The sequence below is a fragment of the Dermochelys coriacea genome, chromosome 25 (assembly GCF_009764565.3).
Source record: "Dermochelys coriacea isolate rDerCor1 chromosome 25, rDerCor1.pri.v4, whole genome shotgun sequence".
NCBI classification, from domain to species: domain Eukaryota; kingdom Metazoa; phylum Chordata; order Testudines; family Dermochelyidae; genus Dermochelys; species Dermochelys coriacea.
In genome coordinates this window covers 4,264,427-4,276,927 of record NC_050092.1, presented here as the reverse complement: position 1 = coordinate 4,276,927, position 12,501 = coordinate 4,264,427, and the positions used below count along the sequence as shown (strand labels likewise).

Sequence of the window (12,501 nt, the reverse complement as noted above, 5' to 3'; positions counted from 1 at the left end):
AGATGGGGCGACCACATCTGCACGCAGTATTCAAGGTGTGGGTGTACCATGGATTTATATAGAGGCAATATGATATTTTCTGTCTTATAATCGATCCCTTTCTTGATGATTCCCAACATTCTGTTCACTTTTTTGACTGCCGCTGCACATTGAGTGGATGATTTCAGAGAACTATCCACAATGACTCCAAGATCTCTTTCTTGAGTGGTAACAGCTAATTTAGACCCCATCATTGTATATGTATAGTTGGGATTATGTTTTCCAATGTGCACTACTTTGCATTTATCAACATTAAATTTCATCTGCCATTTTGTTGCCCAGTCACCCAGTTTTGTGAGATCCCTTTGTAGCTCTTTGCAGTCTGCCTGGGACTTATCTATCTTGAGTAGTTTTGTATCATCTGCAGATTTTGCCACCTCACTGTTAACCCCTTTTTCCAGATTGTTTATGAATATGTTAAATAGGACTGGGCCCAGTACAGCTAACTGGGACAAAAAGGACCAAAAAACCCCTGTTCCTAGAAAATAGCCTCTAATGACCAGCCCTGTGCAAACCAAACTAGGCCTGTTCCTCCTCTGGTTCTGTACTTCAGGGGTGGCTAAGTAGGGGCTAAATGGCCTACAATACTCCCCTTTGTTCCAAGCAAAGGCAACAAGTTTCTCAACGAGACACGCCCCAGGCTAGGTGTCCCGTCTGTCTCCGGGCAGCGGCGACGCGTCCCGGGCTAGGTGCCCGTCTGTCTCCGGGCGGCGGCGACGGGTCCCCGGGCTAGGTGCCCGTCTGTCTCCGGGCGGCGGCGATGGGTCCCCGGGCTAGGTGCCCGTCTGTCTCCGGGCGGCGGCGACGCGTCCCCGGGCTAGGTGCCCGTCTGTCTCCGGGCGGCGGCGACGCGTCCCCGGGCTAGGTGCCCGTCTGTCTCCGGGCGGCGGGTCCCCAGGCTAGGTGCCCGTCTGTCTCCGGGCGGCGGCGACGGGTCCCCGGGCTAGGTGCCCGTCTGTCTCCGGGCGGCGGCGACGGGTCCCCGGGCTAGGTGCCCGTCTGTCTCCGGGCGGCGGCGACGGGTCCCCGGGTGAGACACCCACCCCTCACCGGCTCTCTGCGGGCCTCAGCCCAGTCTCCCCGGGGCCGCCTGTTCTGGGCCCCTGTGGGGCGCTGCGTGGGGCTGGCGCGCCCAGGGCCGGGCCCGAGGGGGCAGCGAGCAGGGAGCGGCGCGGCGCGGGGCCGAGCCTGCAGGGGGCGCCAGCGGGCGGGGAGGAAGGGGCCCCTGCCCCCTGGCCGCGCGGGGAGCTCGGCTCGCCCTCACTCCGGCCAGGGGCGGGCGGAGGGAAGATGCCCAGGGCGGCTCTGCTGGGACACAGAGGCGGCCAGTGGCGGCCGGCTCTGGGGTAAGGGGCGCGGGGCCGTGCTGCACGGGGGGGAGGTCCCGGGGGGATTGGGGCCGGGGGATGACTGGGTGGGCGTCACTGAGGGAGGTGGGCGCCCTGTGGGGGGCAGCGGGGGAGATGGGCTCACTGCCGAGGCTGGGGGCCCTGTGGAGGGCATTGGGGGGCTATGGGAGGGGTAGGGGCCGGGGGAGGTCTGGGCTTGGCGGCGGGCGCTGGACCCGCCGGGGCCCTCCCGCAGGTCACCCGCCCCCACCTCTCAGGAGGGGACTATATAGCTGAGCAACGCGCGCCGCACGCGGTCTCTCTGGGCGGAGGGATACAGGGTGGTCTGTCTCCCCCTCCCCAGGTCGGCGCTGAGGAGGCGGAGCAACGGCCACCGCGCGCCGAGCCGTCGGGAGGGGGAGTAACGGCCGCCGCGCGCGCGCCGCTCAGGCACGGGGTGGTAGCCCCAGCGACTCTCGGGGGGGAGGGAAGGAGAGTGGAACAGCCGAGGCGAGACAGGAGCAGTGAGGGGTTGCGGCTCCGGTGGAGGGGGAGCGAAAAGAGAGAGGAACAGCGACAGCCGCGTTTAGGTCGGGGGGGGGGGGGGAGTAAGGGCCGCGGCGCCGCTTGGGGGTGGTGATGAACAGAGAGCGGAACAGCTGAGCCTCGGTTGGTAGGGGGAGGAGGTAAGCGAAGACGAACAGCCTGTGGCGGAGGGGGCGACGCTGTGGTGAGCGGGAGACTGGAACAGCCACCAGAGCCATCGCCTCTCGCGGGCGGGGGGCGGACCCAGGAGCCGGCGCCATCGCGGCGGGGGAAGGAGTGAGTCGCCGGAGCAGGGAAGAGCCGGCGCTGCCCGCGGCGGGAGGAGTGCGCGGCGGCCGGGAACAGCCGGTGGAACTCGCCTGGGAGCCGGCGGCGGCGGCTGCTCAGTGATCGCGGCGGAGCGAGGAGGGAGCGAGCGCAGGCCGAGCCCCGGCGGAGATGGAGCGGAAGAGGTGGGAGTGCTCAGCCCTCCCGCAGGGATGGAAAAGGGAAGAAGTGACCAGAAAGTCGGGGCTCTCAGCCGGCAAGAGTGATGTCTATTACTATAGGTGAATGTGCCAGGGGGGGGCCATGGGGTGCCGGGGGCCGCCCGCCCTGCCGCAGCCATGCGTTACGCTAGGTGAATGTGCTCTGGGGGCCGGGAGCTGCCTCCGATGTCTGTTGCAATAAGTGAAGGTACAGTAGGTGGTCTGGGGGGAACCACTGCCCTGTCAGATGTCTGTTATATAGATGCTTTTGGGCCTGAGGGGTACAGGGAGCCTGTCCTCTCTGGTCCACCGATATCTCTTACTATAGGTGAATGTACCGCTGGGGGGACCATGGAGTGGGAAGTATCTGCCCTACCCAGCGATGTCTGTCACTATAAATCAGCGTGCTGTGGGGTTGGGCACCCACCCTACCACATTGTTATAGGTAGCAGATGGCACGTTCTTCTGTAGTAATGGACACCAGTGTGGCTGGGTGAGCAGCCCCCCAATATCCTTCTTCTGCACTGGTGTCTGTTACCTTAGGTGAATGTGCCGCAGGGGGCCATGAGGTCCAGAGTAATAGCTTGCTATAAATGCATGTGCTGTTAGAGCCCACTGAGTTGGGAGAGTAGGGGGAAGAAAGGCTGACCTACTAATGTCTGTCTCTGTAGGTAACTCTGCCATGGAGGTGGATGCTGCAGGAAGAATATGGGATCTTAAGGCAATGCTGATAGAGTGTTATCAGTTGCTATATGTGAATATGCTGTAGAGTGGTTGCAGGGTGAGCCATTGTGTCCAGGGAGGGGCTACCTGCCCTGTCACAGTGATACCTATTTCTGTAGGCAAGCCTGTTATGAGATTGCGGGTGGTGGTGGTCGGGAACCATTTGCCCTGCTTCTGTGATGTCTGTTACTAAAGATGAATGTGCTGTAGAATCCTGGGGGGGGCCTCAACCTGCTCTGTTAGCATGAAATCTGTCAACATCAGTGACTGTGCTGTTGGGGGAAGCATGTGGTATGGATGAGCTGCCCATTCTGCCAGAATCATGTATATTAATGTAGTTGTATGTGTTACATTTCTGTAGGGTGGGACATAGTGCCCACAGGGAATTCACAAGGGGCAGTACCACTGCACCCAGGACCTGCCAAACCTGCTATGATGATGATATCTGATAGTTGAGGTAGAATAGCTGTGGGGGACAGGGAGGGTGTAGAGCAGAGGAGTACAGCATGAGTTCTCCTACTGCACTGAGCTGGCAGATAGGGATTTTGACCCTGAAGAGTAAAGAAATGTACACCATCAACTTCTGCAAAATCATAGGTTTCAAAAAAATCTGTTATGGCTATGAAGAGACCTTTCAGACTTGGCCTGAGTATAAATCAATGCAATGTCATCTTCCTGAGTATATAGATTGAAAATATCAGCCCTTATATGCATCCGATGAAGTGAGCTATAGCTCACGAAAGCTTATGCTCAAATAAAGTTGTTAGTCTCTAAGGTGCCACAAGTACTCCTTTTCTTTTTGCGAATACAGACTAACATGGCTGCTACTCTGAAGCTCTTCTATTATTGCTCATAGTTTCTGCAAGAGAAAGAAAAGACCTCTTTTTAGCAGTTTGAGTCTGCTGCTCAAAATGTGTGAGATATACCTACTAGTTCAGCGGCCTGAGGGCTGGGCCTACAAAATTAAGAGTACCTACCATTTGTCTACAATGAATTTTCCAGATATGTCAATTTGCAAAAGATAGAAGGTATAATACAGCTTTTATGAAATAACTAAACTTTTAGTTACTGTTGCGTTCTGCATTACTAAGACCAGGTCTATACTTCAAATTTAGGTCATCCTAGCTGTGTTTCTTAGGGTTGTGAAAAAGTCACACTGCTGACCTAACTCCCGGTGTATACTTAGCTACTGCCTCTCAGAGAGTTGGATTAATTACAGCAATGGAAAAATCCCTTCCACCATTGTAGGAAGTGTCTACGTTGTGGTGCTACAGCTGCAGCACTGTAGTGCCTATAGTGAGAGAGAGCCCTGGGGCTTATCTGAAGAATTCTTCCTTTGACCTAGTGCTGCATACGTGGTGGCTTAGGTCCGCTTAACTGTGTTGCTCAGGGATGTGGATTTTTCACAGCCCTGGGCCTGAGCAACATAAGAATGGCCATACTAGGTTAGACCAATGGTCCATCCAGCCCAGTATCCTGTTTTCCAACAGTGGCCAGTGCCTGGTACTTCAGAGGGAATGAACAGAACAGTCAGTCATCAAATGACCCATCCCCTGTCATTCACTCACAGCTTCTGGCAAACAGAGGCTAGGGACATTCAGAGCATGATGTTGCATCACTGCTCATTCTGGCTAATAGTCATTGGTCCTGGCTAATAGTCAGTTCCTGCAGGAACTTACCTATTTCTTTTTTGAACCCTGTTATAGTTTTAGTCTTCATAACATCCCATCGCAAAGAGTTCCACAGGTTGACCTGCGGTGTGCGAAGAAGTACTTTCTTTTGTTTGTTTTAAACTTGCTGCCTGTTAATTTCATTGGTTGACTCCTAGTTCTTGTGTGTTGTGAAGGAATACATAACATTTCCATATTCACTTTCTCCACAAGATTTCATAGACCTCTATCATATTCCCCCTTAGTCGTCCCTTTTCCAGCCTGAAAAGTCCCAGGCTTTTTAATTTCTTCTCATGTGGAAGCTGTTCCATAATCTTAATAAAATTTGTTGCCTTCTCTGTACCTTTTCCAATTCCAGTATGTCTTTTTTGAGATGGGGTGACCAGATCTGCATGCAGTGTGCAAGATGTGGGCATATCATGGATTTATATAGAGGCATTATGATATTTTCTGTCTTAATATCTACCCTTTCCTAATGGTTTCTAACATTGTTAGCTTTTTTGACTGCCACTGTAAATTGAGTAGCTGGGTCAATATTCATTTTCTAATGTAGACCAGCCCACAGTGTGGGAAAAAATACTCATGTCACTTCTAACACCTCTGCATTTTTTGACATTTGTTTAGCTGACCATTTGTGTGTTCAATTACATATTGTATATGTATAGTTCCAGTAATTGTTCATGGAAGTTAGATATTGTGCACCAAAATGATTGGAATACAAGCTCTTTGTGCCATCATTAGACTTAAGAATTAACACTCATCTGAGTTGAATGGTGGTGGCTGTTAGTACTTCTCTGAAGTGCTCTTCAGGATAAGAGGATTGTACAGTAGTTTTGTGTTTGGAAGGTTTTCTCTGTAATCACGAGTTAGAAATTAACTCTTTACATAAAAGTTTCCCTTTTGTGGAGGGTGAATGTGTTCATATGGGGGGGGGCATTCCACTATACAGGGTCAGCCTGGGATTGGGTGTCTGACATTACTAGTCAGAGTCTGGTTGGAAATTAGGCTCTTCCCTAAGCATGGTTCATGGATGGAATTCTAGCAGCGACCTCCCACTTCCCAGCAGCTGGTTGTGTTGGGGCTGGGTTTCTCACCAGGGTGTGGCTTGTGACAGTAGTGACTTCAGAACTAAAAGAATTGAGAAAGCAGCTGTGTCCGCTTTTGTAAGAGTTCTTTTTGGGCCTAAATGGAGCAGAATAATATTGAGGGCAGGGAATGGTTCACCTGCAAATGGTTTCAGGCACTGCCTGAAATTATAAAAGTCTCACTTTGGAGTCCAGGAAGAGAGAGAGTGGTCAGTTTTGTCATGAAAGAGATTCCTCAGAAGCATTTCCTTTTAGGAGTTTTGTCTAGAAAGGCATTCCCCAAACAATTCTGTATCAGTCAACCCCATAACATTCATTTATTTGTGAGTTTCTTGCTCACACAATGCTTCAACCAACATTCCTGTCGACAAACATAACAAATCAACCCAATCTGGGAGGGAATATAGTTCTGGTAAAATTCTTCTGAGAAATACCTCTCAGGGCAAAACTGCTGGTAGCCCTTCACTCCCAAAGTGAGGATCTTATAATGCCTCACGTGAACCATGCTTTTCACTTACTCCACTGTAAATGGGTCTCACAAGAGCGCTTATAAAAGTGGACTTAGCTTCTTTAGTTCACTACCGTGCTACAGATCTGCCCCTCATCTTTTTTTTTTTTTATTTATCTGTAGGCTAATGGGTGTATGGTAACTTGTTAAAGCCTGGGTGAATATGCCCTGTGGGTTATTTGAGTGCAGGGGGTTCAAGCTACATGAAGTCATTGCTCAGAATGAGGCCTATTACTAAGGAGCAGGGAGCACCACTGCATGGATCTGCTGGCAAGAGTGCGTTACAGTTTTACAATATTCAGGTTTCAGAGTAGCAGCCGTGTTAGTCTGTATTCGCAAAAAGAAAAGGAGGACTTGTGGCACCTTAGAGACTAACAAATTTATTTGAGCATAAGCTGTCGTGAGCCACAGCTCACTTCATCGGGTGCATCTGATGAAGTGAGCTGTAGCTCACGACAGCTTATGCTCAAATAAATTTGTTAGTCTCTAAGGTGCCACAAGTTTTACAATATGTGATTGTACGAGCTTGGCCATGTAGGGGGCGCCAGTGCACTGAGCAGAAGAGAAATGCCCATAGTATGGGAGTTACTGAACTGAGCTAGGAGCAGTGTGCAGTTAGAGAGGGGAAACCCCCGAGGGAGCATTAGGCATGCGAGGAATTGTAGAAGAGGCAGGTGGGGGGCACACAACCATTGTACCCAGTTGTCTTTGTAGCTGGTGATCATATTTATTACTGTAGACGAATGTGGCGTTAGGGACAGGGGAAGCTGGAGAATTGGTGTCACCCAGTACCCACTGCAATTTATGGGTCATGTCGTACCAAATGAAATATGCCTTCAGAGGTGGGGTGTGCTGGAAGGCAGAGATATAGAAGAGTACTGAGCAGCCACTTCAGCTAGCAAGAGTGATGCCTACTACTAGGGATAAATGTGCTAGGGAGGTGGCATGGGGGCATACAACACCTGTTCTGGTGAGCTGAGTGCTCAGAACGTTGTGTTCACAGACATACAACTGCTGTAAGAGATAACAACTTTGACTTTCATGCATCCGATGAAGTGAGCTGTAGCTCACGAAAGCTTATGCTCAAATAAATTTGTTAGTCTCTATGGTGCCACAAATACTCCTTTTCTTTTAACTTTGACTGTATTACTAAAGAACTTGAATGCATAGTTTGAGGATGACAAGTTGTAATGCAGCAAGTGCAAGAGGAGGAAAGAAGCATTTTATGTATTGTAACAAATGCAGTGTAAAAAAATCATTTTTGTGGCTTTCTGTTTCTCAGATGGGGTGGGGGAGGTTGAGGCTTTAGGCAGATGCATCTGGTCATAGTTTGCACCCAGGTTCCTGTCTCCCATTTCCTTAAAAGTAGGCAAGATCTGGTGGTTGTTTTTTTTTTTCCCTCCTCCCCCCTCTGTCCTTTGCATTTCAATCAAGTTCTATGAATCTCTGTTTGATACTGTATATGCTTAAAGGGGAAAGGAGGAGGGGAGGAAACTTGCTTAACAGGAGAGATGGAAGGGAATGGGAATGAGTTTGAGCTTGCAGTCGGTTCTCTTCTTAAGAATGTAATGAGAATGAAACAAAGGATGAGCTGCACATATAGAGCAGGCACCTGGCAGTTGCTGACCGCTGAATAGGCTGTGATGCGTTCATTGTAATCTGCACCCAGAAAGTCTGTGAATAGCTAATGAGACTTTCTGTTTCTGGAAAATGCTGCCCTTTTTCTGTTTTTGTTAGTGCTGAGGCAAGCCATGGAAGCAGATTATGCGATACACCTTTTGATGGACAAGCATAAAAAAATCATTTGTCCCTTTGCAAATCCTTTCTTTTTAGTAGTTGGTAAAGTGCCAAGAAGCCCATCTACAAATTAATTATCACAGTAATATGGCAAGTTGCTTGCTGATAGTGTAACTTTTTCAGGAAGAGACATTTCCAGACTTCTAAAACTTCATATCGAAATGTGTATAATAGTTGCCCCTTTGTTTGGGATGCTTCCAATTCGTTTGGTTTCAAAAACATTAATGCTTGGCGAATCTTGAAATTTTTGGTGAGCTGCAAAGCGGGGAGGGGAAAACTATGGAATCTATAAAGAAAAAAAAAAAAACTTGTGTGTCTTCAAAGCAGCCAAAAAAGGCATAAACACAGAATTACCACTCCTGAGTCTCATGCCTCCAGAGCAAATCAAGTGGAAAACTCCACTAGTGCTTAGGTTTTTTTGACCCTTTGAGGTACCTGTAGGCTGTCTCAAGGGCTGTGTCCTACTGAGCATGCTCCAGCTACAAGAATCTCTGAGGCCCCAGAACCCTCCACCAGTTACTTTCTGATTGTGGTTAGTAAATGAGCTTCTCACTGGCTTCTGACTGTTTCAGCGTTGACTCTGATCTTTCAGTGCTCTTCAAGCAAGACACTAGGTACAGTATCCTTTTTTTGTTTTCAAGGAATATACTTAGAATAAAATAGTTTTTTTTTCCAGCACTTAGATGCCTTTTTAGCACTTTGGACCAAGCCCAATATCTTCTCCTCTGGGGATTTGGTGAGAGGCATCTTCAGAACTGTAGCAGGAGGCTTTTGTAGACTACTTTCAGTTGTGAGTAGAAATTGCTTCACTCTTCAGGTTTCTACTTAGAATGAGTTAGAGCAGGTGCTAGGGATTGTGTCCTTGGCTCAGAATATTATTCAAACATCTGATGCATACTTGATTGTTTGGAGTCTCAGCCAGTCCCATAACACAATGCAGTCAGCTCTCTGGCTAACTTTGATATTTTTGTTCCTCTCATGTCTCAGATCTCTCTTGCAGTAGCTTCTGATGGATAACACCAAATGAAGTGGCAGGTTCCAGCGCAGGGGGTGCCAATTAGTGCCCCAGCTAAAAGTTCAGATGAGAGACTGTCAAGGTCTATTATGGCTGGTGCAGGCACAAAGTCTAATTTCAAACAGTACAAGGCCTTCAGTGCTAAAATCTGTTATGGAACACCCCTTTTTAAGATGGGAAGATTACTTTTTCGGACATTCTCAGCCTTTACTCTTCAAGCACGTTGGGATCAAGAAAACAAGCTGAAACTCCTTCCAGAGAAGTCAGTGTGCCTGCAAGCAAGACCACTGGATCTGAGTCTTTTGTTCAAACTGGGCCTTCTGTAAGATTTGTGATACCTTTGGCTTGTGAACACTTGCCCCTATTGCTGAGAGCTCTGATAAAAGCAGGGGGTTATGCTGCTGACTCTTCCATCTTTATTTTGGAGACTGTCAGGCAGGAGAAAAAAAGACTGGCTTATTTTCAATCTCATCAGTCAGATCCTTAAGATTGTAAGAGACATAGAGAGAGGAATTCAGGGTGACTGACATTGGATTTCATGAGGATATTTCACTTAAATTGCCTTGATTCTACCTGTGCTCGACACCGGAAGGGATGTTCACTATTCTGACATGGTCTTTCTTCAGTGTTTTCTCGCTTTGCATCTCACAATTGAGAGCTTTTGGATTCATGGGGGAAATGACTCTGCTTCTCCTGCCTGAGATTCTCTACAGGTTGAGTGTTATCTGTTTTGACTTCATTGATGACAGCAAAGACTCTGTTCCAAGAATTTTTGGGGTCAGCCTTGTTCCATCTGGACTGGGACAAAGGACGCCTCTTTTATTCTTGTTTTCCTAAGTCTTTTGTGAGACTTCTAGACTGGTCTTATTGGCTTTCTCACTCATGTTGGCCCTAGCTTTCCAGGATTTTCAGGGGATAGATCTGTTTATTCCATCTTGTTCTCTGTAGCTCTGTGGGATCTCTCTTTACTCATTGCCTTTTCTAGAGTCTGTGGGCTTTGACTAGTTCAGGGGTGGACAAACGTTTTGGCCACATCAGGGTTCCGAAACTGTATGGAGGGCCGGATAGGGAAGTCTGTGCCTCCCCAAACAGCCTGGTTTCTGCCCTCTCCCACTTCCTGCCCCCTGACTGCCCCCTTCAGAATTCCTGACCCATCCAACCCCCCCCGCCCGCTCCTTGTCCCCTGACTTATCCCTCCCAGGACCCCGCCCCCATTAAACCCCCCCTACTCCCTGTCCCCTGACTGCCCCAACCCCTGTTCACACCCCTGTCCCCTGACAGGCCCCCCGGGGCTCCCACGCCTATCCAGCGCATCCTGTCCCCTGACTGCCCCCCCCCCCCGGGACCCTCTGCCCCTTATCCAACCCCTCTGCTCCCTGCCCCCTTACCATGCCACTCAGAGCACCAGGACTGAAGCCACACCGCCACGCATTCTAGAGCACTGGGTCAGGCTGGTGGCTCTTGCAGCCGCACAGCCCGGTAGGAGCTTGCAGTCCTGCCACCCAGAGCGCTGGCAGCATGGCGAGCTGAGGCTGCGGGGGAGGGGGAACAGCAGGAGAGGCGCCGGAGGCTAGCCTCCTTGGCCAGGAGCTCAAGGGCTGAGCAGGAGGGTCCCACGGGCCAGATGTTTGCCCACCTCTGGACTAGTTGGTCTGTTGTTGCTCATGACTGAGGTTTATTTCTTCAGATCCTTTTTTCTTGCACTGTTTAAGGGAGTTAATTTCTCCACTGAGAAGGGTTTTTTCCACTTTGGTTGCCCTGAAAGAAAACCCTTGAGAGGATGATTTTGATATATAGAAGGTGTCTTTCCAATGTGAAGATGACTCTGCTTAGAGATCATTTTACTCCCGCATTGCTGGACTCCTACGTCATTTGATCCTGACAAATATAGATTTTTCAAGAGATGCTTAGCCATTTAGTAGAAACCTTGGAGATCCCAAATTCTGTTAGTTAAAATCTCAAATTAGCAAAAAAGTTTTTTTGATAGTTTATAGTTGAGACAAAAAAAGTAATTGTTAGTGATTTAAAAAAAAAAACTTAAGATTTGTGATTTAGACCATCTTCTGTTCCTCCTAGAATTAGAAAAACAGATAATTTGCTGTATGTGTCTCAGCTGGATGTACGAGTCTTTGCAGCCTCCATTACTGGACTCTTAGTTTCTGTAGCATCCACCAGGTATAAGTCAGCATAATATCTAAGGTAGGTAGCTTTGGGATTAAGAATTACCATGCTCTCCTAGCAGACTTTCTTTTTTAATATGGGTCAAACTGTCATCAATTACCAACTAGTCCAATCGATTAATTTCCTCTCAGGAGCATGACTCTTTGCGTGCTATATTACAGATAATAGCTTCAGTTACCATTTGTTGGCATGCCTGGCTTAAAATATTTTGCTAGTTGCATTGGAAAAAAGATTGGAGATTTTGCATCATATTGGGTAATGGATGATCTCTGGGTATAGTGGCATTATGCAATTAGAAGTGGACTTCCAAACTTCTTGCTCATATTTATAGATGTGTTCATGGTTGCTATCTTGAGAAGGGAAGACTGTGGAAAGGAACTCCACACCTACAAAGCTTGATGTCTCCATGCACAGTAGATGCAAATTAGTGTTCTGAAGATGAGAATGATCATGTACACTTGCAGGACTTTCAGAGATCTGGGATTCCAAAAGATGGTCTTGGTAACTTGAGTCAGCTTGTTCCACAAAAATAAGGAGGCACTGGGTCATGACAGTTATGGAAGATATGGAAGTGTGAGGTTCTATTCCTGTTCCACGAGATATTCATATTCTACTTGGTAGGGAAAGAGAACATGATCATAGATAGAATAAGTCTGTTACGGATCCTCCTGAATAGATGAGAGAGCAGCAGACCAGAACTTCATACATTCAGGAGCACCAGAGATAGCTAGCTGTCTTCACGCGCTGCTGAACAAGAAGCTCTACCTGTTTTCGTACCACTAAGAAAAGGGGTGTTAACAAGAATGGTTTCTCAGTCAATGGATTGTGCCTTTTCACCAATATGTCTCGTGGAAATGGTCCTGACAAAATTCAAGGGACTAAAGTTTGGTGCTCCTAATAGTCCCAAACAGGATGGCTTTCAACCCCGGATTCTGCAGAAATTGGTGCTAGTCATGTTCATCAACTGTCAACTGAGTGTTTCATCTGGACAGATTGTCAGTGCGTAGCCTATGGGACACGAGAAAGTCAAGTATGCACATCAGTGCCTTGGAGTCTTGTGCACTGTGTCTAGCGCTCAAGGCCATTCTTCTTCTTATAATGGTTAATTTTCAAATGGACAAAAGTGCCTGAGGTTCTCCAGG

General features: G+C 48.6%; 1 protein-coding gene across 4 annotated transcripts in view; it reads left to right on the top strand.

Moving 5' to 3' along the window:
* The first annotated feature begins 1,246 nt into the window (after positions 1-1,246).
* The window catches only part of MBD3 (methyl-CpG binding domain protein 3), a 37,151-nt gene continuing 25,896 nt past the window's right edge, over positions 1,247-12,501 (top strand). Inside the window, exon 1 of one of the 4 annotated variants that reach the window (XM_038384126.2) lies at positions 1,247-1,385. In XM_038384126.2, coding sequence (XP_038240054.1) covers positions 1,330-1,385 — 56 coding nt within the window. In that variant the 5' untranslated portion in view covers positions 1,247-1,329. Of the gene's footprint in view, positions 1,386-1,688; positions 2,462-12,501 lie in introns of those variants that run through there. The other 3 variants (XM_038384127.2, XM_038384125.2, XM_038384128.2) reach the window with 3 other exon arrangements.